General features: G+C 44.0%; 1 protein-coding gene across 2 annotated transcripts in view; it reads right to left on the reverse strand.

The window, feature by feature from the left end:
- Positions 1-8,378: 8,378 nt before the first annotated feature.
- Positions 8,379-27,624, reverse strand: part of LOC147620457 (RNA polymerase II C-terminal domain phosphatase-like 1) — a 43,290-nt gene continuing 24,044 nt past the window's right edge. The window contains exons 8-17 of one of the 2 annotated variants that reach the window (XM_086824681.1): positions 12,147-12,749; positions 11,926-11,986; positions 11,705-11,832; positions 11,443-11,496; positions 11,222-11,318; positions 10,832-11,085; positions 10,651-10,740; positions 10,473-10,538; positions 9,254-9,333; positions 8,379-9,113 (exon numbers count right to left, since the gene is read on the reverse strand). In XM_086824681.1, coding sequence (XP_086680807.1) covers positions 9,008-9,113; positions 9,254-9,333; positions 10,473-10,538; positions 10,651-10,740; positions 10,832-11,085; positions 11,222-11,318; positions 11,443-11,496; positions 11,705-11,832; positions 11,926-11,986; positions 12,147-12,749 — 1,539 coding nt within the window. In that variant the 3' untranslated portion in view covers positions 8,379-9,007. Of the gene's footprint in view, positions 9,141-9,253; positions 9,334-10,472; positions 10,539-10,650; positions 10,741-10,831; positions 11,086-11,221; positions 11,319-11,442; positions 11,497-11,704; positions 11,833-11,925; positions 11,987-12,146; positions 12,750-27,624 lie in introns of both variants that reach the window. The other variant, XM_086824680.1, reaches the window with a different exon arrangement.

Here is a 27,624-nt window from a genome sequence, read left to right on the forward strand (position 1 = left end):
ACAGTGTTTCTTTGTATGTTGTTTGGGAAAGTAAAGTGTTAAATTCCATTAAGAGCAAATTTCAGGATGTATTTCGTGATGAGTTACCTCATGGATTACCTCCTAAACGAGAGGTGGACCATAAAATTGAGCTAGTGCCAAGTGCAAAACCTATTAGTATTCCTCCATATAGGCTTAGCCAGATTGAGGAAGACGAGGTAGCAAAGTAACTAGCTGAATACTTGAGGATGGGTCAAATTAGACCAAGTAAGTCTCATTGGGGTGCACCAATTCTCCTGGTTAAGAAAAATATCAAGGTACCTAGCAGATGTGTATTGATTACAAACGTCTTAACAAGGTTACAATTAAGAAAAAATATAACCCGTTGCCTAGATTAGATGATCTTATTGATAGGTTGCAAGGAGCTAAGTATTTCACAAAGCTTGATTTGCGAACCAGTTATCATCAGATCCGTATTGTAGAGGAAGATGTTCCTAAAACTGCTTTTAGGACATGTTATGGCCATTATGAACTTTTAGTGTTACCCTTTGGTCTCACGAATGCACCAGGAACTTTCCAATAAACGATGAATGATATATTTCGGGATCTGTTAGGAAAATGCATGGTGGTTTTCTTAGATGATATTTTAATATACATTAAAACTTTTCCTGAGCATGAGAATCATTTTAAAGTGGTTCTAGGAAGGTTCAGGAAGAAGAAACTGTATTGTAAATTATCTAAGTGTGATTTCTTTCAAAAGGAATTATTATACTTGGGTCATAGGATCTCTTGAGATGGCTTAAGTACAGATTTGGATCGCATCCAAAAGGTTTTAGAATGGCTAGTTCCGCGTACGGGGTCAAACAGTTAAGATCTTTCTTAGGTTTCATGGTATTTCTTCAAAAATATGTCAAGGATTATTCGAAGTTGATAGTGCCTTTTACCAACCTTCTTAAGGGTAAAAATAAGAAGTCTAATTCTCCAATTGAGTGGAATGAAAAGCTACAGGAAAATTTTGATACTTTGAAACATAAAGTTCAAGATGCTCCTGTGTTAGCCTTACCAGATCCTAGCAAGCCTTACATTGTAGAGACTCCACTCCAGGGAGAATTTGCAGCATTATATGGTAGTGATGTGTGTGAACACACTTAGGACCGTCAAGGCACTTTTTCCCTCACTAGGAGGTTTTTTCCCCCGTGCGTATGTACACCCTCTTATCTACTCATTTTGGAGTGTGTACTTATCTTTTGTATCTGGCACACATTTGCTCATTCTAATCTAGTGAGTTGTGTGCTCTCAAGCTTCTTTATCTTGTGTGTATGCATTGTTGCAACCCTAACCCTAATTCCAACAGCATGTATGTGTGTATATAGATGTGTGTGTGTGTGTGTGTGTGTGTGTGTGTGTAGATGTAGATATATATGTGTATGTATGTATGTAACATATATAAATTTATATATATACATGCATGCATGCATGTATGTATGTATATATGTATGTATGTATATTTATTTATGTTTATGTAAATAAATATATTTTTATTTATTTATTTATTTATTTATTTATTTATTTAAGAGTGTGTGCGGATGTGTATATGTATGTGTGTATTTAATTCATATATATATACACACATACACACATACATATATACATACACACATACTTGCATACGTATATACATACATACATATACATACATACCTACTTACTTTTACTTACTTACATACATATGATGACGAGAATCATTGAGTACCCTTAAAGTACAGAATAAATAAAATATATATAATAGATCATTGGGTAGAGCTTAGAGTGAGTGTAGAGAGTAAAATAAAGTGATTTAAGTGGATCAAAATACATACATAGTGGCCAATCAAATTTTATGGGCAAAGGAGTGGTAATAATAAAAAAGAAAAAAAATAGAGAAAAAGAGGGAAAACAAGCATGGAGTTTATGGGAGGCTATAGATAGCAAAGAGTCAGAAAATTGGAGTGCAAAATAGGTTAGCAATCATTAATGTAATATTCTATAAGCAGCAATAGAGATCAATTGGGTCCAAAATTTGTGTTTTCTACACACTTTCTCTCTGCACGTTGCATTTTCTCTCTTTACTACTTTAGATTTTAACTTTTTTGCCTATTTGCATCAAGTTTATGTTGATTATCATTACTAATCATTCATATCAACTACAGATAATATTCTGTGTGTTTAGAGATTAATTCTTCACAACTCTATTAATTTTTGAGTGATTTTTGCTCCTTTTTTAGTGTCTATAGTCATTGTTTTCTCAAGGAATCAAGGTGTGAGAGTGTGGGTTTACTACAAATTCTACAATCATAGTTTTTCTCAAGGAATCAAAGACTATAAGAGTGTGGGTTTGCTCTTTTTTTAGAGTCTATAGTCATTATTTTTGTCAAGGAATCAAGGCTTGTGAGAGTGTGGATTTGCTACAAATTTTTTTCATGATATCAGAGCACAGCATACTGCTTCTTTGTGTAACAGATTGTCTTTATGAGAAAATTTATATTTTGCATGAGAAGAGGTTGAGATATTGTCTTCTGAGGAATATTATGTTTTGCGTGAGAAGAGTGAATTGAGAGGTTGAGAGATTATTTGAGTTGATGAGAGACGATATGTGTAAATATGACAGAAGTCACAAAGCAATATGAGGAGTTTGCAACTTGGAGATGTAAATGTTACAGTAAAGGAGAAAATGGTCAAAGAGAATTGCCACACATGGCAGTACAAAATGAAGCTATATTTAGAGTCAATGGACTTATGGGACCTCATCGATGGAGATGATATATAACCAAGACCCTCAAGAGTTTCAAACCCCCACAGACATAAAAGCAAGTGTCTACTATGATGGTTATTTATCAAGCGGCTCTTAAGAAATAGCAATTGAAGAATAAAAAGGTAATTTATCTTATAACTATGACTCTTTCTTCTTCAATTATTATTACATATATTGAGGATTATGCAACAGCCAAGAAGCTATGGGATGGTTTAGCAAATTTGTATGAGTGTATCACAAGCAAGAAACTAGTTGAAAAACAGAGCTCAACAATGTGAAACAAAATAATATGAGCATTATGGATTATGTGGGTAAGATCCAAAGTCTTGTAGAGGATGATAAAGTGAATGCGTGCTTGTAAGGTTTGGGCAGAGATTATAAAGTGTTTACTACCAGTATATGGACTAGAGATGAGTTTCCATCATTTGAAGAGTTGGTGCCAAAGTTGATACAGAGGAAGAGAATCACTTGTTGCAGGGAAAAGCTTCATCAAATGTAGGAGGATACCAAGAATCGTCCCATTACACAAGTAGAGGGAGAAGTCAACAAAGAGAAAGAGGTCAAAGAGGTAGAACAGGAAGTCAGTGAGGTAGAGGATATCAAGGAGAGAAGCAATGGGAAGTCAGAGAGGACAAGGATATCAAGGAGAGAACCAACGGGAGTCTTATGGGTTTCAAGGAGGCAGAGCAAGAGGGAGAGCAGATTTCAAAGGTAGAGGATACTAGGGAGAGCCTCACGGTGACTTTAGAGGTCGAGGATATGTAAGAGGGGCTACAAGAGCTTGAGAATCTCAAGAAAGCTAAGTACGAGGCTACCAAAGCAACTATAAAAGCAGCTACTATCACAATGGATATCAAGGTCGATACGCAAATCAAGGAAGAGATCGTGGTGTGAGTCAAGATAGAAGTCGAGTTGTATGCCATTATTACGGGAAGACATGACACATGCTTCAAGAATGTTTTCATAAAGATAGGGATATGCGAGAAGGAAGGTACAATCAAGGCAACTATACATCGATGAAGGAAGAGAGGAGAAAGACGAGCACCAATTGTTTTATATGAATCATGAGCATAAAAGTTTGAGTATGAATGTATGTGAAGACAAATGATACATTAACTTGGGCTATAGTAATCATATGACCAACCATGATGAATGGTTGAAGCAAAGCGGGAAGTGGAAGTGCATTCATATGTAACTACCAAGGATAACACAACTTATCCCGCTACTCATGTGGGTGACATACCAATATAGATTGTAGACACACCAAAGAGGAGAAACACTTGCATAATGTATTATGTGTTCCAAGTATTATAAAAAACTTGGTATCAACAGTTGAACATGGGTTTTTTTTTGCGAGCTTCCAAGAATATCTCACGAACTTTTAAATTTATAGTTTTTTTTAAAAGACATTGTCACTATGTTATGGTGGAGTTTATAATCGATTATTCTCTCTCTCTCTCTCTCTCTCTCTCTCTCTCTCTCTCTCTCTCTCTCTAAATCACACTCCATAGTGCATGTTGGATTACAATAAGTTACAATAAAGTTTTACATGGTGGCTGCTTCCATGTCTTTTATTATTCAAATCTCGCACCACACAAAGCCTTAGCCACACACACACACACACACACACATGCACACACATCACCATTATATGTATATTTTTTCTAGTGCATAATTATATGTATATTTTTTCTAGTGTATAATTCCAAACTTCTGACATAACAAATAAGTAGTATGTTTCAATAAGTTTCATGATCTCAAATATTAAAGAAACAAGGCTTGAAAATCCCTTAGACCTTTTTTTTAAAGAAAAACTCATACAACACACATACACATATAAGTCATCATTTATTAATAACTTTTTTTTAAAGTGCACAATTTTAGACTTTTGACATCGTAAATGGATTTATAAGACCTAAATATGGAAAAAATGAATGTAATTTTAGGTACCTTTTGACATCGTAAACCGACTCAAAAGGCCCAAATATGGTAAAAACGACTATAAATTTGGGTACCTTTCAATGAGTTTTATGAATTCTAAATATTGAAAAAAAAGTTTGAGAAGTCCTCAGAAGCCAACACATGGCTTCTAAGGGCTTCCCAAACTTTATTTTTCAATATTTGAAATTCATAAGACTCCAGGGCACTGGCTTCTAAGGGCTTCCCAGAGTTTTTTTTCAATATTTGAAACTCATAAAACTCATCAAAAGATACCCAAGTTTACAGTTGTTTTTACCATATTTAGGCCTTTTGAGTCCATTAATAATATCAAAAGTCTGAAAGTCCGCACTTGAAAAAATGGTTGTAAAGAAAATATTAGAAATCCATAAAACTCATTGAAGATACCCAAGTTTACAATAATTTTTTCCATATTTGGGTCTGTCTGAACTTGAAAAATAATATGTAATGTAAGTGAGGTCGAAGCTACAAGCCAAAGCTATGAAATGCATATTCATTGGTGCAAGTGAGGAAAGAAAAGCCTTCCAAGTGTATAATCCAATACAAAAGAAGCTATATATAAGTTGAGATGTAAGGTTTGATGAAGGATCAACATGGTATGCAAGACTAGTTGACAAACTAGTTGCAAGGTCAAGCTATGGGGTGAAAGCATGCTTAAAGAGGATGTGAATGATGTGGCAAAGTGATACAAAGATGTAAAACATGATGTAAATGATTTACTTGATGCAGCCAAACATGGGTGAGTTCATGGTTTTGATGGCATAGAAAAACAAACAAGACAAACCTCAAAAAAGCCTCAAAACAAGGCAATTTTGACAAGTTATAAGGTAGTTTTGGAGGGAGGTTTCTACATGCTCCATTGGCCCAATCAAGCCAAACAAAAGCCATCAAGGACAACTTCATATGCTCTACTAGCCCATAAGGTTCAGCCCATGAGGGGAGTCCTGGATTTTGCATAACAACCAATCCAAAATCAGCAAAAGCCGTTGCTAGGAAAAAACATGACCATATCTTCACATGTGCATGCATCGCTTGTTGGGGCACATCAAGATGATGATATATTTAGGAATCCAAATGAAGTTCAAAACATGACTAAGAGATCCATTTACACACAACCAAATGGGACCTATGGACGAATGAGAGGATTACCGACATTATCACCCTCAAGAGATAGTGATGTGTACATAGACTTAAGGAGTCTTCTCTATCAAAGAATGGGATAAAAAAATATATAAAAGATGTGAAAAGTGTAGAGATGCCTAAGAAGGTGAGTTCACCAAGGGATTCACCATACTTGTGGAGGAGTACACGGATCAAGTATCTAGTAGAGCGGCTTACATAAATCGACATTATGTCAATCATCATTACATATATATGACAAAGGTGAATGAATGCATTGAACCAAGGTGTTTTGAAGATGAAAACAAGAGCAAGGAGTGGCAACTAACTATGAAGGAAGAAATGGATGCATTGTACAAGAATCAAACATGGGAGTTTGTCCTGCTAGTAGCCAATCATGGATGCAAATGGATATATCACGTCAAGCACAATGCAAATGGAAGCATAAGTTGTTTCAAAGCTAGATTGGTTGCTAAGGACTATGCACAAACATATGGCATAGACTATGATGAGACGTTTGCTCCAGTAACCAAGATGGCTACAATATGTAGTGTGGTTGAATGGACACTTGCAAGAAGAAGTGTATATGATAAACCTTACAGTGAGTGTAAAGAGTAAAATAAGGTGATTTGAGTGGACCAAAACACATGCATGGTGACCAGCCAAGTGTTTATGTACAAAGGAGTGATAATTCATTTTAAAAAAATATGAGAAAAAAGAGAAAATAATGAAGCATGCATGGAGTTTGTGGGAGGCTATAGAGAGCAAAGAATTAGTGATTTTGAGTGAAAAATAGCCCAGTAATCATCGATGTAATATGTCAACAAATACAAATCAATTTGGGTACAAAATTTATGTTTTTTACACATTTTCTCTCTCTATAAGCTACATTCTCTCTCTACTACAGATATCAACATTTTTATTTTTTATTTTGATTATCATCACTAATCTCTCATTAACTACAAAAATATCTTATATGTGTTTATAGATTAAATTTTTATGGTTTCTACTCTTTTTTTTAAGAGTCGAGACGTTGTTTTCTCAAGTAACCAAGGCCTAAAGAGTATAAGTTTAATAAAAATTATGTTCACATATGTATGCATGTATGTATACATACATACCTATATATGCATGCATGTATATATACACACATACATATGTATGTGTGTGTGTGTGTGTGTGTGTACACACACATGTATGTGTTTATATATACACGAGTATATATGTGTATGTGTATATGTATGTATGTAAATATACACACGCGCACACGTGTGTGTGTGTGTGTGTGTGTGTGTTCATCTATATACATATACATATACATGTACAAGTACATATATATATAACATATACATGTGTGTGTGTGTGTGTGTAATATATATATGTGTGCACATGTATAGACACACACACACACACACACACACATATATATTGCTAACGCATTGATAACACAGAATGGCCAGGTTTTGAGAGGAAAACTGTAAACTATGTCCAAATTCAGCACACTTCTCAATTTCAACCGGCCAAGTTAGCGGGGGAATCTTGTTGCCATCGTAACTGGGGCGTTGAGAACAAAACCAAATGGGGTAACAGAGTTCATCACCAAATGGGATGCCTACCAATACAGTGTGATGCTATCATAATGGTTCTTCTATTAATATTCTCCCAAAAAAAAATGTCCAGTAATTTAAACTCAGTCCACAAATGTCCCTTTTCTCAAAAGCAAAGCTTTCAAATTGTTCATAAATTGCATTTTTTGTCTTACAGTGGAGAAGATGAGTATATATACAGAGTTTTCCATTCTTTAAAGAGATCTCTATGTTTTCCTCCACCTTCAGCCTTCCTGAAAGAGAGTTTCTCCTCCTCTTTCCTATGAAGTGCCGCCATAGTCACACCTTCCATTTCTCCATATCATCTCTTAAACCTTTTCCTTCATTGGTTTAGATTTCACTCCAATAGCTTCTTCCTGTTGTTGCTGTCAAGAATTTAATGCAGGCTATGGAAGCAAGCCTATACACTCACAAGAGATGCTTAGTACTTGATTAGCAATTCGCTAGCGCATTGCTGGTCGTTTCAAGTAATTTCTATGGAGGCCTCTCTTAACTAAACCATTCTTAAAGTGGGTTTGGCGGCAGGGTGAAATAGACTTCCTAATCATTCAAGTAATTTGTACACAACAAATGCCTTTTTTCAAGGCTTCCAGCCTGTTCCATGACGCAAAATACTGAAGTCTTCTCTGTAGCAAGAGGAGTAACATCACAAGACGAGTGCAACAGCTCTAGTGAGCTAAATGAACGTAAAAGAAGAGATGCATGACGGGAAGCTCGAGGAGAGAATGGAAAGGTGCATGGGAGGACCATTGACCAGAGGATAGTCCACGGGTGGAGTGGCTTCACATGGGCACCCAACGACTCTGCACAGCCTCCTCTCCGAGGCACCAACCTCCTCTCCTTGGCACCACAATGAACATTAAACCCTTTTAATATAGCCTCCATATAGCATCAAGGCTTTTTTTTGGCAAATGCATTACCTACATCTAAATCATGGCAGCTATCATTACTTTGAAAACATTAAATAGACATACTATGCAAGCAAACAAAGCCTGTGGCATGATTGTAAACTTGAGATCCATCGCATGGAACCTTGACTTGGCAATTCACACAAAAATGCCTCTCCCCCCCACTTTGCATGCCTTCCAGCACTGGGACCTCAAAAGCATGTGCAGAATGATTAGTTTGATATGCAACCGCAAAAATGTTGTTTGCAAAGACCACAAATAGCTGCCATCATTCATTACACAAAACTCACCTTTGACACTCCTCTTGGCAAGCTACCAACTAGTTGCAAGCCCAGAAACTAAGCTTTTCACTCAGGCACAAGTCACCTGGCACTGTCAGCCCATGTGCCCGCTGGAGAGCACCCAATGAGTGGGACACAAGTAATGGCATATCGGCCGCCACCGCTGCCACAACACGGCTTCATGACCATAAACTCTGATCTACCATCACTCCTAAGCTGTTGCACAGCTCACTCAGGGATAAAGACAATCATCCCAAATCAGACTCTATCGTACACGACATTAAGAAGCCTGCTCGTGAAGCAAGGCTTCTGCCTGGGCATCTCCGAGCACACTTTTAAAGGGCGCCCAGGGAGCCAAGAAGTCTAAAAGCGTCTTGGAGACAATTTGCGAGGTGATGGTAGCCGCTGTAATCCACCCCGAGAAAGCTCCCCTGACCTTAATCTTTTGTTGGATTGAAGAGAAGGAGACCTGTGAAAAACACGGTAAAGAGATGCCCTTTTCATCCCCGAAAGCCGGCATACATTCAGAAAAAGTCCGTAGCAAGCTCTTCATTTCTGATCTCACTAAGTCAGCAGGTGCGTAAAATCGTGGCAAGGTTAGAAACACACCTCGGAGAATTCATCCGCTTTGGAGGTCCACGTGGCGGTTGAGGTGTCAACTTGAGGCACCTTAATGCCTCTTCTGCTGCCTGTAAAGAATTCAAATTGTAAGCAACCTGCAGCCTTGATAAATTCATGCCACATCACTAATCAGCACCCACATGCACATGCACATGCACACACGGGGGTGCTCTATTTCAAGCCACATAGGACATATGATGTGTAATCGTATTCTTCTACATAATCCAATGTCCCTAGTCGCAGAACATACCAAGTGGCCCCCTTCCACAGGGAACTAATGTATGGGAATACAGCCTGTCTTTTTTTGGCCAGCCTGAGTGGTGGTGGTTAATCTTGTACTACTTGCCACAATATGGTACACCACCTCGTGCTGATCCTCTGGCTCTTGCATTGTACAGATTCAGTGCCTGATCCAGAATCATCTCTGGTCTGGTGAAGATGGCAACAGCAACAAGCAAAACAAAGTCTCCTGGAATACAGCTACTTCCTCACCATCAAGGGGGAGCTGACAGAGTAGATCCAAAGTTCCCAGGGCCTGCTGTGTAGTAAGCTTATTACCAGCCGTCTTCAACCACAGGAAAAGCCTTGGAGGCACTCCCTTTTTTAAGATACCACACATTGAGAGGAGTCTCAGCCACACTCCCTTTGGGACTGTCATGCAGCACAGCAGGCATGGCAGAGCGTAATGTGCATGTTCGAACAGGACTGTCCCAGAATGGCTGAAAATTGCATAAAGAGCAATAGCCTAGGCCATGCAGTTGGAGCCACTTTCTGCTATGGGGAGGATGGCGCTGGAAATAGGCTACATCAGAATACCACAGTCAACGAGTAACCTCCACACCCTGGGACTGCTACACAAAGGGATTCCATGTGGGAAACGAACAATAACTTATGGCCAGAACAATTTGGGCAGGGACAACCACCGCCACTCCCCAGAGATGAGATTGTAAGCACCATGTGGACACACCTTATTAACACACTCCTTGGCCATTGGCAGCAGAGTCAGGGCATCTCCCATGCTATGAAAGAACAGATAGTGCGCCCCCCCCCCCCCCCCCCCCCCCCCCCCCCCCCCCCCCCGCCCCCCAAACACCAGCACCATTTGACATGTAATCTCCCTCATGAACAGGCCAGCCACGGAGGGAGTTCTGTTGCCTCAGTTAAGGGGTCATAATCAGCAATATAATTTCTTTGAAGAAAACAGTACCTGTTGTTTGGCTTCTTCCCAACACCGTCCACTGCCCTTCCCCATGACACGACCTGCAACTTCAACCTGTCATCATTGATCAAGAACACCCCATTTATAAACCCCACCGAAATCAGACAGTTGCTGACCAGCCTATGCTTGTGTGGAAGAAACCCATCAATGAAATGCCTGAAGCTACCTGGCAAACAGATCCCTGAGATTGAGCTTCTGAAGTAGACAATGCTGAAGATGGATCTTTGAAGACAACATTGATGCCCTCCACTGTACACTGAAATTTCAACCCCGAGCATTACAGCATAAACAACAAATGCTTTTGTAAGCAACCAATGTTCCTAAAAAGCAAGCAAGAATATTCTTACATAGTCTTTTAAAGCCACAACAGGGTTATGCGCTCTGTTTGGCTCCTGGAGATGCCGAGAATCCAAAAATCTGGACTGGCCTGAGATGCTAGCAACAGGTGTGTCTTCATCAACTGCTGAAGGCCCGAGACCTGCAAAAAAGCGAGGATCTCTGGTGTTCCATCTTGGTGCAGGTTCGTCGTTTGAATAGGAACTCATAAGCCTTCCATGCCCAAGTGCATTGATAGCTTGAGTGGGATGGGATATGAACTGGCCTGCAAAAATGCAAGTAAAACACATGAGCATTTTCAAACTCTTGACGTGTGTATCCCAGTGTGCATGGTGGGCAGTGGGCACGTTGCGGGTGGGAAGGGGGGGAGCACAAGAGAACAAAATATTGTTTGCACTTACTTGCCATAAACCTTAAAGAGTTATCAGCTGCCTTATGTTGGGCCTCCTTCTTTGTTCTTCCAATGCCTTCTCCTACCTTATCCCCACCAAAAAGCACCTGCAGAATTGCACTCTCCGGTGAGGATTTTTCTGAAGGGAGATGTGGCACACCGCAATGCTAACATGACATGCCGTCTCTTACACAACACTGTATGCTAAAGTACAAGGCATGCAAAGAATACCTCAACAGAAAACTGCAACTCCTTTGTTGTATTCAGTAATGATTTAAACTCCAACTGGAAAACAGTAGCAGAAAAGGTTGTCATCCTCAGCTTCACAGGAACAGATGGAAAGCTCTTGAGACTACCTGATTCTAGAGTTGTGCATGCCTCAAGACCTTGACTAAAGGCTAACCCCACTTTCAGAGTTAAAAATATAATCAGCACCGAGAAGGTCAAGTAAGAGAGAACAATAAGAGAGAGAGATTTGGGTCCAAAGTTATACCTTCGTATTGCACTTTTGAGCAATCTCCTGTAAAACACTAACAGGATTTGATGTGTTTGTTCCGGGATTCGACCTCATTTGCAGGTCCCGTGTGTTCAAGGTGTTCAAAAGTGTAGAACCATCAGTTTCTGCAAACATTAAATCACTGCTATTACCTACCCAAACAGAAAGGACACTGTGCAATGTGCTATAATCATCATTATGTGATCGAAAAGGGTAACCTGGAAATGCCTGGCCTGTAAAGATGGTATCAGGTCTTTGTTTCTCGTCCCGGGGATAGGCCTGGTCATGTGGCCAAGAGTAGCAACAACCAATATAAATGATTCTATAGCCATAAAAATTCTTCACTTGAAACAAGGGGGAGGGGAAGGGTTTTCATGTGGGCTGGGATGGGGAGGGGGGTTGAGGTTGGGATGTCAGGAGACTTGATGCACATAATTACCTGTGAAGTCCCATCAGCATTCGTAAGCTCTGAGCCACCATAGAAAGATGGACTATGAGATCGTTGCTTGCCAAAAGAGGGTGACTCGGGCTCCAAGATCATTCCCGATGAAGTTCTTGACAGTTGTCTTGGGCTCATCTCTTCCTCTGCTCCTAGCCAACCACCCGCAGGTGCAGGTGATGGGATTGTCACACGCAAGAGTGCCTTCAAAGGGAAAGATGATTCCACTGGTTTCTCTTGAGAGTTTCGCGTATGTTGTGTGTCTTGTCCATGTTGCAAGATCAGCAGCCGTCTACGAGTGTCGGGATCCAGCTCAGACTCTGGAACTTCCCCTTCTTCTCTTACAGGTGAGCTTTGTAGTGAAGGCTCAAACAAGTGTGATGCCGGGGGTGTGTGGGGCCTCATTGTCAGCAGCTCGTTTGGAAAGCGTGAAGATTCTTGTTTCTCATTGATTTGAGCTTCAATGAAAGATGACTGCTGCCTCAAAACTGCAGGTGGGAGTATGACTGGTGGGACCAGCTGCATTGGTGGATGCAGCATGGGCTTCCATGCGTCACTTTCTACAGGAACGCTTGGCAAGAGGGCTGAACTACTTCCCATGCCCTGTAAACAGCATAAAAAATGAGAGGTCTAAGTTGAAAAAATCGACAACACTGGAACACGTCTAAGCTGCATTGGCCTATCGAGCTGCCTAACTTGTTTCAATTTTATGCTCCTTTCAAAGCACCATCAAATAAACAAGAAATGGACGTCAGGCCAGACTAATAGAACCTGTTGCAGCCATGACACCTGTTAAGAGTGGTGCTATGAAATGACACAAGCGTGGACACAAGAAACCTTTTCCAACATGCACATGGATCAAGCATGCATATCTATCTGGTAAAGCATGACGGAAGGTCTTAGAGAGTATTAACGCAGCATACATAAATACATTGCTGTCAGCTCAGCGCTGGGAGGAAACATATATTATCAAAGTTCAGCCTTAAGCATCTTTAATCCAAATTACATATGGAGATGTATACCTTATATATGATTGACATGAGATAACATACATGAAGAAAATTATATTTATATGTTTTACATTTAAACGCATGACATGAGTCTGAATCTAAAAAATACCCACACCCATATTATATATATATATATATATATATACCTAGATGAATCCAAGAACATGCCCAAATTCACCTTTTAGGAACGTACATGTTATATACTCATGGTAGTCAATCCACAAGACTATATAACTATCAACTCCATTATGCATAGTATGGACTAGATACTACGACATCCCCACTACACGTGCAAACAAATTCAATTATGTATATGAAAAAGGAGAGAGCCGAAGATGAGACCGATTGAGTATATTACACTTAGACTAAAACCAATCCAAACCTATGATAACAAACCCTGGAACACTCAAGACACCGACAGATAGCACAATACTGACACAGACTATAGGACACAGCAGAATAACCATAAACAACACTGAAAAGAACACCACACTAAGCCGGAACGGCCGGCCCCCCATAGGTACTGTTTTATTCCAAATGAATAAACTGATACAGACAAACCAAGGTGTGGGTGCATATATGTCACATGCACTCTGCATTGTAGTGCATGGTGACAAGATGGCTCATCATCATCAGTGCAACATTGTTCAGTATTAGTACCCTTTAGGATGATATTTGTCGTACCCCGTGACCCCTTGTAATCCTCAGTCCAAGATATGTCAGGCACGAGCTACGTAGGTCATTCCTCAGCCATAGTAAGTCAGTCCATCAGTCAAGTTCCTTAACCCACTTAGAGAGAATCATTCATGCATGTAGAGTCAGTAGAAACCTTAGGGTTTGCATTAGAAAGCACTCTGCATATTGCATATCATTCATCCATTCCACATAGATCATTGCAGAAGCCTTGAAATAGCATCCGGTATCCTTAGGATATTTATTAGCATTTATATGGCATTTTTCCCATATTTTCCAGCATTATTTCAACATTTAATGACCATTATCCATCATATGCAAGTCGTGTAGCAATTAGGCTACAGTCGACCAGCCCTTCAGCCAACCGACCAGCCACTCATGAGCATATAAATAGGCTTGCTTTGCATCACTCATTCCATCACATAATTCAGCAATCAAATCCTCAAGCATTGCAGTCCTCAGCCCTGGAGCATCATCGCTTAACAGTCTCAGCCACACATCAGCAAAACGCAGCATCCCTTGCAGCCGGCCAGCCTCAGAGCTCCATCAGTCTTGCGTTTTTCAGCATACACAGCAGCCGGCCAGCATATATGCTTCACGTTCCTTGCGTTTTCAGCATCTAGCAGCATTCAGCCCGCATACAACTCGTCATTTTGCTTCAGCCACTTCGGTGAAGGTAAAACTCAGCATTCATTCACAGCCTAGAAACAGTCCCAAACAGTCCATACCTCAGCCTCAGATTTGCAGCCTTCCCTCATTTCATTGGGAAGAGTGCATAGGCTCGAGATCGGTCATCATTGGTGCTTCTACAACCGTGTACAGTTCAGCTCGACTCTTGATCCTTAGAGATCTTGCGTTTGGCTTATCATCAATCCACAGTCATTCTCTTCAAAGTAATAAAGTAAATACTATTCCGGTAACAAGATAGGGGGCCCTTTGGTAGGTAATTCGGGACCCCATACGGTGTACAGTTTATCTCTCTCTCTCTCTCTAAATCTCTTAAAGTTTGAAGTCATAAAAGTGGATTGCTCAACTCGCGAAACTTAGGATATAGAAGGCGGTGTGAGCCCTTTGTGACAGGATCCTTAATTATGAATACTTCCGCTACATGTTACAATATAGCACCGGATTTTCCACAAAGCTCAACAAACGCTTGTTCAAAGAAACTAGACACCAATCAGCACCATGAACCTATGCAAATTAGTCTCGAAAACAACAGATCGGTCCGGTATCCCGAACTCTCTGCCAAAACAGCCCCGAAAAGACACTCAAAAACAGTACCAAATTTCTCCAAAACAGCCCCCGAAAAAGCTCTCAAAACAGCCCCTGATATCCTCAAACACGGTCCCTGAATCAATGGTCAAAAGAGAGTGGTCAAGAGAGAAAAGAATCTGTCTGGCTGCTGTACCACTATGCTGCCTGCTGAAGAGAGAGAAAGCTAAAACCGGCTACTGTGCACTGTTCAACCAGCGCAAGGGAGAGGAGAAGAGCTACCCAGACTTCTGTACCACTATACGGCCGGGACGGCTGCATGGGAACACCCTAGGTTGATGTTTGGGCAACGATCACATTTTTTTTGGCTGTTTGGGGAGGGCTTTTCATGGGCTTTAGCCTTGGCCCATAGGCCTTGAGCCTTTGAGGCTTTGGGCCTTGGCCTCTCCCACCCGTCGCTTCAGTCTCCGCATCCTCTCCCACTGTTCGGCCCCCTTTCCCGCCTCCTGCCCATTTCGCCATTTCGCCTCTCCCACCCGTCGCTTCAGTCTCCGCATCCTCTCCCACTGTTCGGCCCCCTTTCCCGCCTCCTGCCCATTTCGCCATTTCGCTTCAGCACTGTTCGCACCCCTTTCCCCACGCACCCTTGCTCCGGCTCCCAAGGCAGCAACATAACTCTCTCTCTCTCTCTCTCTCTCTCTCTCTCTCTCTCTCTCTCTCTCTCTCCTCCCTGCCCGTGGGAAGGACTGCAGAGTGATCTGGAGAAATGGCCCCGAGTCTCCAAGAGAAACTCGAGGCCCTCGAGATGGCAATGAAGGCACTAATCAAGGAGAACAAGAAGACATCCGATTCCAACCTCAATGAGGTGGAGAACAAACTACACCGGCACATCATGGCTCTCGAAGCACGGGTCACGAACCTCGAACAAGAGAACACGGCACTCAAGGAGGAGGTGAGTGCATTGAAAGTGGAAATGGTAGCCATCAAGAATACTGAGAAGGAAGAAGGGGAGATCAATGACAACACTCTCACGGCCATCAAAGAAGAGATCTCCAAGGAGATCACAAAGGACATGGAGGGAAAGCTCGAAGCCAAGCAGTCAGGATGGGTTGAGGTGGTGAAGAAGAACATCCGTAAAGAAGTGAGGGAGGAGACTCAAAGGGAAGAACACCAAATCATTCACACCACCATTGAGGAGGAGAAGATGAGGCATGCCCGCCGCCTCAACATTCGAGTCACAGGTATAGCCGAGACACCCGACTCCACTCCCAAGAAAGATGGACAGCTTCTATGCATGAAGCTCGGCTACAAGGAAGAGCACCCTCTCCTCTTCACCAAAGCATGGAGAGCCGGGAAAGACTCAACACGCAAGCGAGCCCTCATCCTACAGTTTGCAAGAGAGACGGAGAGGGTCACCTTCATGAGGAAGAGGGTCATACTACGGGGTTTAGAGGGAGCTCCTATTTTCTTGGATGATGATCTCACGAGGATGCAGCTTGAGCATAGGAGAACTTGCATGCCACAAGTCTTACACGCGAGGAGAGAAGGCAAGAAGGCCTTCTATCGAGATGGTCGGGTCATCATTGATGGCTGGCCCATGGATTAGCGGTTTGGGGCCTACGGGACACAGACCAGGCCACTGACAGAGATACACATGGCAGTATGGAACTGTAATGGTTCACTATGGGTGCAGCCTGGACGACTGGAGCATGTTATGGTGGGGAGAGACATCATACTTCTGACAGAGACACATCAGAGCCCAGAGAGAGGGCTACCTCGAGTAGAGGGATTCCAGTGGGAGTCAGCATACAGGAGGACCACACGCCAGGGTACCTCGAGAGGGTCGGGGGAAGTAGCAGTTCTATTCAGACGGGAGCTACAGGGGAGACTGAGAGTGGTAGCACAGGATCCAGAGGCCAGATACATGTGGATCAGCTTACAGCTCTCACAGGACAGGGTTATATACATAGCTCTATGTTACTTTTCTCCATCAGGATCCTCCTATGTCATTACAGAGGACATGCCACAGGAGGAGGAGACAGGAGCCTTGCCATACACTTGTCTGTCAGAGGAGATTATGCATTATTCTACACTAGGGGAAGTATTTCTTACAGGCGACTTCAATGCCCACACACAGAGCAGACAGTGTGAGGTGTATGACTATGATGACATGGAGATCCTCCACCTTGTGGATCCAGAGGAGATAGGGGCTAGTCGGGCATCAGAGGACACTGGACCAGACAGAGGACATTATGGGGACCACTTACTAGAGTTGGGAGCCAGGCATCGTCTCGTTATTTATAACGGGATGCTACAGTGGCCGAGATCAGGAGGGCCCCACATGGGGGTCATACACGGACCAGAGACACGGTGGTAGACTACATTATGGGGTCTTTGGAGGCATCACAGCTTGTCACCTCATTCTCCATTCCACCTCGTCCTATTGGGGAAGATCATACATACTTGGCATTTTCACTAGCCGGATCACCAGTATCACCAGCCCCCCACATACCGACGCCACACACTACCATCTACTTCACACATGACATGGCAGACATATACACTGGCAGAGTAGAGGATGGGCTCCTACTCATGGATCCCCTGGCACCTATGGATACCATTACAGCCCAGCTGGCATCACTCCTACACACGGCTGCATTACAAAGCTTCCCACACCGTGTACACTCAGGAGAGCCTGCGAGACCTGGGACTATGCCCCAGAACAGATGGTATGATGACGAGTGCAGAGCCCTATACTCACGGCTCCGCATACAGAGAGCCTTGGGAGCCATCACAGAGCAGGAGTCGAGGAGGGAGATGAGGAGACTTACTCGCCGCAAAAGGCGGGCCTTCGCAGAGATACAGGAGCTAGAGATCTTTCATTTCTTCATGAGTAGAGATAGCCCTGTCTCATGGCGGCACTTCAGAGAGCCCCGGACACCGACACCTTTGCAGACCCACAGACATGGCACACATATGCAGAGGGCCTATACCACGCCCCACAGCAGCCACCTATACCTCAGCCACAAGAGCCTCGACCTACCACAGCTAGCTTCTTTACCCACTTGATGGTACAGGAAGCTATCCGCCGCCTACAGCATGGACGGGCCGCCGACCATATGGGCCTGCAGGGTGAGCATCTCATATATGCAGTAGATTCTTTAGCTCCTTTTCTTGCACACCTGTTTAACAGGGCACTAGCAGAGGGTTTGCCTGCGGAGTGGATGATGCACACCATTGTGCCGATACACAAAACAGGGGATATGCTCGATCCGAGCAACTACAGGACGGTTATGGTTGGCCACGTGCTGGCCAAACTCTATGGTGCAGTGCTGGAGCAAGAGCTTAGCTTATATGCTGAGCGAGCAGGTTTACGCTCATCAGGGCAGGCAGGCTTCAGGAGAGCTTTCTCTACCACTGACCATGTATTCACTTTGAGATGTACGATTGATCAGGCCAGAGTGAGGAAGAGAAAGCTCTATTGCTGCTTTGTGGGTTTCCGCAAGGCATTTGACAGAGTACCACGAGAGAGGCTCTTTCAGCGCCTGCAATCTCTTGGCATACCAGCAGATATGACATGGGGCATCTATGCATTATATGAGCAGGTTTTTGGGCGAGTCAGATGTCCAAGAGGTATGTCCGAGACTATTGCTAGCACCATTGGTGTGAAGCAAGGATGCCCACTTTCCCCCACGCTATTTGGGTTATACATTGATGAGGTGGCTGACTTCATTACACGGGGAGGCGGAGATGGAGTTGATTTAGCAGGTACCTCAGTACATATTATGCTCTATGCTGATGATATTGTATTAGTGTCTGATTCTCCAGGTGGTCTACAGCAGCATGTACATGTACTCGATGATTTCTGCACACAGAGGGGTCTTACTGTGAACCTTGGGAAAACCAAGGTTATGGTCTTTCATACATCGAGACAGGGCAGGAGTCAGCTGACATTCACTCTCGCAGGACGCCAGGTGGAGGTGGTGACATCATACGTGTACCTAGGGGTTACCTTCTCTGCAGCAGCCACACGCTTCACCATGGGTTCAGTAGCCAGACCTAGATTGACACGGGGATATGTAGAATTGGCTATGCTAGAGAGACAGTGCCACCAGGCCCATTTTCACGAGCCCCGGACGAAGGGGTGGCTATTTGAAACATTAGTGGCATTGATGTATGGAGCAGCGGTATGGGCGCCAGGCCTTGCTACCCATTGGTGGACACAGATAGAGAGACTACAGGCCCTCATGATGGCACGCATGATACGCAGCAAACCGTCAGTACATCATGACATTATCCGAGCAGAGTTTGCTGCGCCTCCTATGATGGTAGAGGCCATATTTCAGACTATATGCCTGCTAGACAGATTCAGAGAGATGCCACAGGACAGATTGTCATACAGAGCTTTTGAGGCATCTAGACAACTGGCTGAGGCAAGAGACAGACGATCATGGTATGCACAGGTCACACATTGGTTCTCATAGCATGGCCTAGACATGGATCATCTACCACCATTCCAGTATGACAGGGATGCACCACATATCCGTCTCTCTCATAGTGAGAGGAACACACTATTGAGACAGGATCTATGGCAGCTCTATACACGAGAGACATGGATATCGCCTACACAGCCTCTTCCACCGAAGATGCTATACTACAGAGATCACTTCATGAGTATCACTGATGATGGATTTATAGAGAGGCCTAGATACATGGAGGGCTTTTTACCACACGGCTCCTGAGTGGCTATTGGTCGGCTTAGAGTTTCATCACACCGATTGGAGATTGAGACTGGCAGAGCAGCACGGATCCCCCGAGAGGAGAGGGTATGCAGATTGTGCAGAGAGGAGGTGGAGAGTGAGGAGCATTATGTATGCAGATGCAGAGCATATACAGCCATCAGAGAGAGATATCCCATTTTATTCAGAGAGCCACATTCCCTACGCCAGATCTTTGAGGCAGCAGATCAGCGCATACTGGGGAGATTCATTCTAGACATACAGCGCCACAGAGAGACATTATTACAGGCTCAGACAGCTCCAGAGGGGGGGCGACAGACACAGATTACTACATTTTTTTAGAGATCCATCCCCCTCCCAGCCCCTACACGGCAGGGAATTACTCTCCAGAGAGCAGAGACACTTAGAGCCCGCAGGAGACAGAGGACACCTGGCTTTCGGACACCACGCCTATACCAGAGAGAGATGACAGATATCAGAGCTCAGTTTCACAAAGAGGGTGCGGAGCGACTGGCTCGCTTTAGAGCACACCCAGGCATGTTCTTCAGGGAGCTGTGGACACCCCCTTCACTGATGTATACCATTTTATACCCCCAGTATGGTACAGGATGGAGCTAGCTAGGTTGCATATCATGATTGTATACTCCATGCATATAGCTTTGCATTCTCCTAGTAGTAGAGCTCCATCCCCTTCACCACTCATTGTACTTATTGCACACCCAGATTCAGTTTTTTAGTTCAGTACTTTTTCATTTTGTTGGGATGACAGAGGATACCCCATACAGGTACTCCGATTTGTCTCATAGGCCAAGTTCGGTCTTTTGGAAGACGTTAATAAAATCTTTCTTTCTTTCTTTCTTTCTCTTGCCTCCCTCCCTATAAAAAGACACACACACACACTCCCTCTCACACTTCAAGCTTAAGCTTCACACACACACACACACACTCTCTCTCTCTCCCTCAAGCAGCAAGCCTCAAGGGCCAAGGTCTCAAGTTCCAAGCTCTCGCACAAGCAACCTCTAGCCTCTCAAGACTCACACACTCTCTCCCTCACACACACACACACACAGTGCACACACACCCCCACCCACCCTCACACTCAAGTTCTCCCTCAACTTTCATGGAGGCGGTGCACGGCCATGGGCATGCAAGCTTTGCCCGTGTAGGCGAGTGGGTGGCGCCGACAAAGTGAATTTTAAGTGCCGTTCCTACCCCCGTCCCCGTTCCCTACATACGGCCGTCCCCCATCCCGTTCCCGTCCCCGTCCCCCATTATCGTCCCCCGTCCCTTGTGACTATGCCAAAAATACTAGTTTTATGCTTTTTCCCTAACTTGTTGGCCAAGTTTGCTATAGGCGCCTCCTTCTGTCCACATATACATGCCCAAATTAATAATAAGCCCGGCCACACTTAAATGGTGTGTTAACCTATTGACTCATAAACCTTATAAGTCACTTTATATGGTAAGAATCATGTATTGCTCAAGTTCTGTAGCCATCTTTCAAGCCAAACTTTGCCAGCAAATGCTTCAGCTTTCTTCTATGGAAAACCCCGTTCATACCTTGATTTCAGACAGTGTGTGAAACACCGTTCAAGACTGGTGAGGGAACCAAATTGGTGACATCCCCTCCGTCTTATAAGACAGTTATCTGCAACTGTATAAGCATGATACCACTGAAATATCCTTCGAATATGGCAGATCCACTACCCATCAGTAGTATTACATAACTCCAGCATTAAAGCCATAATTCCAGATCCACGATCCGAAGTCAAATATGGGCACAAGAGCCAGCCGTATGCATATCCTGAGTCAATAATTTTGAGAAAAATCACACCATGTCTAGCTACATCTACCATACATGTACTATAAGAAAAATACACCATGTCAGGCTGTACAAGCCACACATGTTCTATCATGTCACGCCTCAGAACCTACACATGTCCCGTCATGTCAAGCCTCATAAGCCACACGTCCTGTCATGTCAAGCCTCATAAGCCATAGATGTCCTGTCATGTCAAGCGTCATAAGCCACACATGCCGTGTCATGTCAAGCTTCATAAGCCACACATGTTCTCTTGCCATGCCTGTGGGCTCACACCGAGTCCTTCCTGGGGATCCATCCACATACATACAAAAGACAAACTCCTGTTGACATGTCAGTGGGCTCACACCGGAGTCCTTCCGGGGAAGGATCCATCCACATACATGCAAAAGGAATGTCCCAAGGCATGCTCGATGTGAGAAATCCTTCTCTGCAAAACCGCGAAAACAAGCACATGTTCACACAAGCCAAGAAAGCTCAATTGGCACACTATTGTCCAGGACAACCCTGCATATCTTTGACCAACCATATAAGCGTAGTATGCCTACCATGTTGGCTTCGAAACAACTCATAGACTAGAATCCGCCAATCCATGATACTCAGTTTTGTAACCGCATATGCGACATATTCTAACGTCCCATACCACTAGAATACTCCCCATATGAGATCCTTGTGTAGGCGACAATTCTAGCATCCCAGGAGCCTCCAATACACAAGACGAAAACCATAAACTATTCATCAAAACCATAGAGAAGCCTTTTCTAGAATCAGAATGTTTTCCAACAAAATGCCTTCAGAAAAGAACTTTCCTAAAACACATCTCAAGATAGACATGAGCACTTGCATCAGCAAGGGAGTTCAACATGTACAAAATTCCAAATATTGGCAAAAAGAAAAGCGTTAATCATAAATACTTATCTCGATGAACAAGCTATCGCCAAATATATTTATGTACCATCCAATAAATATCGAGAAGAAAACCAACATTTTCAACTCCCAAAAATCATGTCTAAGTTTCCTTTGAAACTTTGTTCCTTTTGTGGTAGAATCGCTGCTCCCAAAACAATCGGGTTTGGAACATCCCGTTGGTCCATCTTCTACCAGAGAAGCTTGCGTCTTTTGTTCGTTGTGCTCCTTCCAAGACATCTTCCGAGCCATCACCTCCCTAAAAGAATGCATGTCTCCACCTCGAACGATAGGTAGTTCCGGAACAAGAGCCATCTTTCTCTTTTGGAAAAAATATCTAGAAGCTTCCTCTGCAATCAATGACTGATGAGGTTCAACCAACCTCAGATCCGGCTTGACCTGATACTTGCCCCATGCATCAAGGACAATATCCCCTTCCTGAAGAAGATAGTGAAAAGCCAACTTCCTAGGATTCATTTCCAACATTGATGCCAGGTCTAGGAAAACATATGTAGCACTGATCTCCATAACCCTTTTCTGCTTTCCATAATTGTCCTCACATGAGGATCTTCCCAATACATCTTCAAATTTGCATCCTTTTCCTGAAGCTCTTGACGAAGCTACCTCATCAAAGAGTTATGATGGTCAAGTTGTGCATCGCTCATCCTGATGTATTGTTCCACCATGTGCTCGAGAGTTCTAATACTCTCCTCGTGTTCCTCACAACTCTGGGTCATGTCCATAGCCAGAGGATCGTCTGCCTAGATCGAATAGGCAAGAAACTGGGATCTGATACCAATTAAACCAATCCAGACCTATGATAACCACCCCCGGAACACTATAACACCGACAGACAACACAGTACTGACACAATCTTTAGGACGGAACGGAATAAGCATAAACAACACTGAAAAGAACACCATACTGAGCCGGCGGAACGGCCGGCCCCCCATAGGTGCTATTTTATTCCAATGAATAAACTGATACAGACAAACCAAGGTGTGGGTGCATATAGCACTCGATTTTCCACAAAGCTCAGCAAACACTTGTTCAAAGAAATTGGACACCATAAACCTATGCAAACAAGTCTCCAAAACAACAGCCTGGTCCGGTGTCAAATCCAATGCCGAACTCTGTGCCAAAACAGCCCCGAAAAGACTCAAAAACAATACAAAAAGCCCCAGAAAAAGCTCTCAAAACAGTCCCTGATACCCTCAAACACAATCCCTGAATCGATGGTCAGAAGGGAGTGGTGAAGAGAAAAGAATCTGCCTGGCTGCTGTACCACTGTACAGCATGCTGAAGAGAGAACCGGCTGCTGTCCACTGTACAACTAGCGCAAGGGAGAGGAGAAGAGCTACCCGGCCTTCTGTACCACTATAGAGCCAGCTGTTCCTGCTGTACGGCCAGCAAAAGATATCAGCCTGCTGCCCTTCTGTACGGCCAGTGAACTGAAGAGAGAGTGGAAAAGCTGCCACCTACCACCTGTTGTACGGCTGCACCAAGAGAGAGGGGGGAAACTACCACGACTACTTCCTGTTGTACAGCCAACAAACAGATAGCAAGAGAGCAAACTAGAACACATCGACCTGTAGAGAGCGAAAGCTCCAAATCTGCTGAGGAGGGATGCGCATGCTCAAAAGAGAAGCCCCCATCCTTATTTAATTAAATCGGCCAGCTATTTGTGGGGTGCTTTTTCCTTCCTCTGCCCAAAAATAGTGGATGTGCCCAAAAATACTAGTTTTATGCTTTTTCCCTAACTTGTTGACCAAGTTTGCTATAGGCGCCTCCTTCTGTCCACATATACATGCCCAAATTAATAATAAGCCTGGCCACACTTAAATGGTGTGTGAACCTGTTGACTCATAAACCTTATAAGTCACTTTATATGGTAAAAGTCCCGTATTGCTCAAGTTCTATAGCCATCTTTCAGGCCAAACTTTGCCAGCAAATGCTTCAGCTTTCTTATGTGGAAAACCCCCAAATTGGTGTGTGAAACACTGTTCAAGACTGGTGAGGGGACCAAATTGGTGACATAGACCAGGTTCTAGCAGACAGTCAGAGAGTGAGGTTGGTGTTGGTCAAGCCTCAGGCTTGAAGAAACTCCGAACAAAGACATGGTAAGCTAGTCAAAAACTATGTTTATGGTGCTTTCATATGCTTTGCTAGTGGCAGTGACACGAGACTTGCCTAGGACAAGGTGGCCTGAAGAGTGATCATTCAGCCGCGACACCGAGGGGGCTTAGGCATCATCGACCCCTCCATTCCAAGCCATGTCCTGTTGGGCAAGTTGATTGTTTAAGGTCTTCGTCCGGGTGGTGAGCCTTGGAAGGACTTCATCCTAGCTAGGATCTCTGCCTACATCCCGATCCTAGGAGGACCTTGGCCTCACAGCACGAGATGGATTTCTACAGAGATACAGGCACAAGGCTTTAGCCCAGAATTTGAGGACAATTTGCAGCCAATCTCTTGCGTGCTTGGGATCACCTCAAACCGGCCCTTCAGCAATCAGCTCCAGTAGCCTCCAAAGAGCGGCTCCAACAGCCTCTGATATGGAATCCCATGGTCCATCTTGTAGCCTTCGCGTTCCACGAGGGGCTCCAACTTTGATTCTTGGGTCGACATCGTGAAGAGGGTACGTGGAGAGAAAATTTGGTCTTTGCACAACAAAAGTGCGAGCGAACTCGAGAGCTTGAGAGCTCGAAAACTCGAGAAAACTCGAGAGATGTGTGGCAAGAAGCCCATGTGAGGGGGTTTATAAAGGTTTCCCAAAAGCCAAAAAAAAACTCGAAAAGCTAGACTTAGCTTTTGCTTTAGCTTTTGTGTTTTTTTTTCTTGAATAAATATATATATATATATATATATATATATATATATATATATATATATATATATATATATATATATGGATATATATATTCTCTTGTCTAAAAAAATAAAACCTTGGAAACCTTTTGAACCTTGGAGGTGTCTTTTAAAACTTTGAAAGTTTTAAATTCTAAAAGAAAAAACGAAAGCCAAGGAAAAAAAAAAAGTGCTTTCCTTATGTTTTTTTTTTTCTCCAAGGACAAATCTGCCGGCCAGTGAGCTGACGTCGCCATGCTGCTTTCTGGCCGTCGCTGCACGCTTGCCCGTCGGCTGCTGAAAACCGGCACCTGCACGCCTGCCCGTCGACTGCTGGAACCCGCCGGCGGCTGCTGGAAGCCTGCGCTGGTCGCCTACAAGGCATGGCTGGGCGCCTGCGTAGGCCTGGGTGCTGCCTGCCTGGCCTGTGCGCCGGCCTAGCCTGAGCACCAGCCCAACGTGCCTGGCCTAGGTGCCTACATGGGCCTGGCTGCCTGGCCGCCTGGCTTGGCAGGCCTGGCCGCCTGGCTACACAAGCACGTGCGCCTGCCTGCCAGCCGTCGATAGCATACCAACGCCCCCGCCAGCGCACAAACCTGGCCGTCTGTAAGCGATCCAGCCAAACAAACGAACAGCACATCTCTTGCTCTCTCTCTCTCGTCCAACAACGAAAAGCAAACTTGCTTTTTCGTTTTTCTGTTTCTCTCCATGCAGGTTAAACGGCTGCACAACAAACATGCCTCTTCTGTGCAAAAGCAATCAACCCTATTCAACCTACCATCTCCCATCAACATGGGGTTCTTTGATGAAGAAAAAAACACATACAAAATCTGAAAACTGCAGTATGCACAGAAAAAACAGCAAGCTTTTTAACACATACCGTTCTTCGACCTCTTCTTCTCTACCTACCGACTTGTTCGTTCACGAGGTATGCTCTGATACCACTGTCAAATCCCCACGGATCCCCTCGTGATCGATCTTGGTTCGAACTCGAATCCTGCAAACAAACGAACAAACAAACAAACAAGGGGGTGCAGGCCTGACTCACCTCCCAACCATGACAGCCGTGGGAAGCCCAGAGTCTTGGCTGTCCCCACCGAGCCACGAGCTGAGCTAACTAGGATGACGTACCGACCAATCTCCTCCTCGCGACGCACGAAGCTGCCCTCGCGGGCCTCGAGATTGCTGCCGGCCCCGGCTGCATAAAGCAGGTGCACGTCTGCACTAGATCCACGCTCCAAGACCATAGAGCTCTCACAAACTCGCGAGACTCTCTATATCCAATAACTAACCTTGGCCACCCTTTTATAGGCTCTTGGCCGGTCATCGGGCGTCCACACTTGGCCGCCCGCCCGTCCATACTTGGGTGCCCGCCCGTTAGTATATCCCTAACTCAGCTCGTCAATCAGCCTGCCTAGTTCCAAGCTTCCCCAAGCCTCGAAACTAGTCTTGCATGCGTATAGCACACGGTAGATACCCACTGTGCACATGACAGGATGAACACCATGGAAGGGTAGGTATAGACCCTGGTGTGTGTTCCAGACATGGTTTAGTACATGTGGAAGGACTCCATGGAAGTATTGAGATCCTGGTGTGAGCTCCTGGCATGGTTTGTTACATGTGGAAGGGCTCCATGGAAGGATTGATATCCTGGTGTGAGTTCCTCGCATGGCTCAGTACATGTGGAAGGGCTTCATGGAAGGGTAGATACCCTGGTGAGAGTTCCTGGCATGCTGATGAAGTCTCATGGAAGGGTGGACACCTTGGTGAGCATTCTTTATACCTGTATGGGCAATGCCCGAGATAGGTTCCGTGCAAGATAAATAAGTTGGGAGATGGAATCCAGAATATTGTGCATAAAGCATTTGTGTGTGTTCTAACATGCATGAATGCCTTGTCTTAGCTGCCTGGACAATGCCTAGTATTTTTGCTTGTGATTGTCCATGAGCTCCGGGGACGCCTGGAAACCCTATGGACGCATGTGTGCACACCTGTTTGGGATTGAGGCAGTGGTCTTATCTGTTTTGCAGGTGGTAAGTGACCCCAAACTTATATTTTCTTATACTAAGGATTATGAGTGCAAGTGTTCACATACACTTAAATTTGGGCAGACAAATTATAGAGTGTTCACATACACTTCAGTTCGGATGGACAGTTTATGGAGTGTTCACATCAGTTGGACCAGTTTTTAATGAAACTTGGCCATTACTCAAGGTGGGCAGCTCTTCATGCAAAAATAACTCCACGAGTTG

This window comes from Cibotium barometz, chromosome 31, assembly GCF_041138505.1.
Source record: "Cibotium barometz isolate CiBa-2024 chromosome 31, ASM4113850v1, whole genome shotgun sequence".
NCBI classification, from domain to species: domain Eukaryota; kingdom Viridiplantae; phylum Streptophyta; class Polypodiopsida; order Cyatheales; family Cibotiaceae; genus Cibotium; species Cibotium barometz.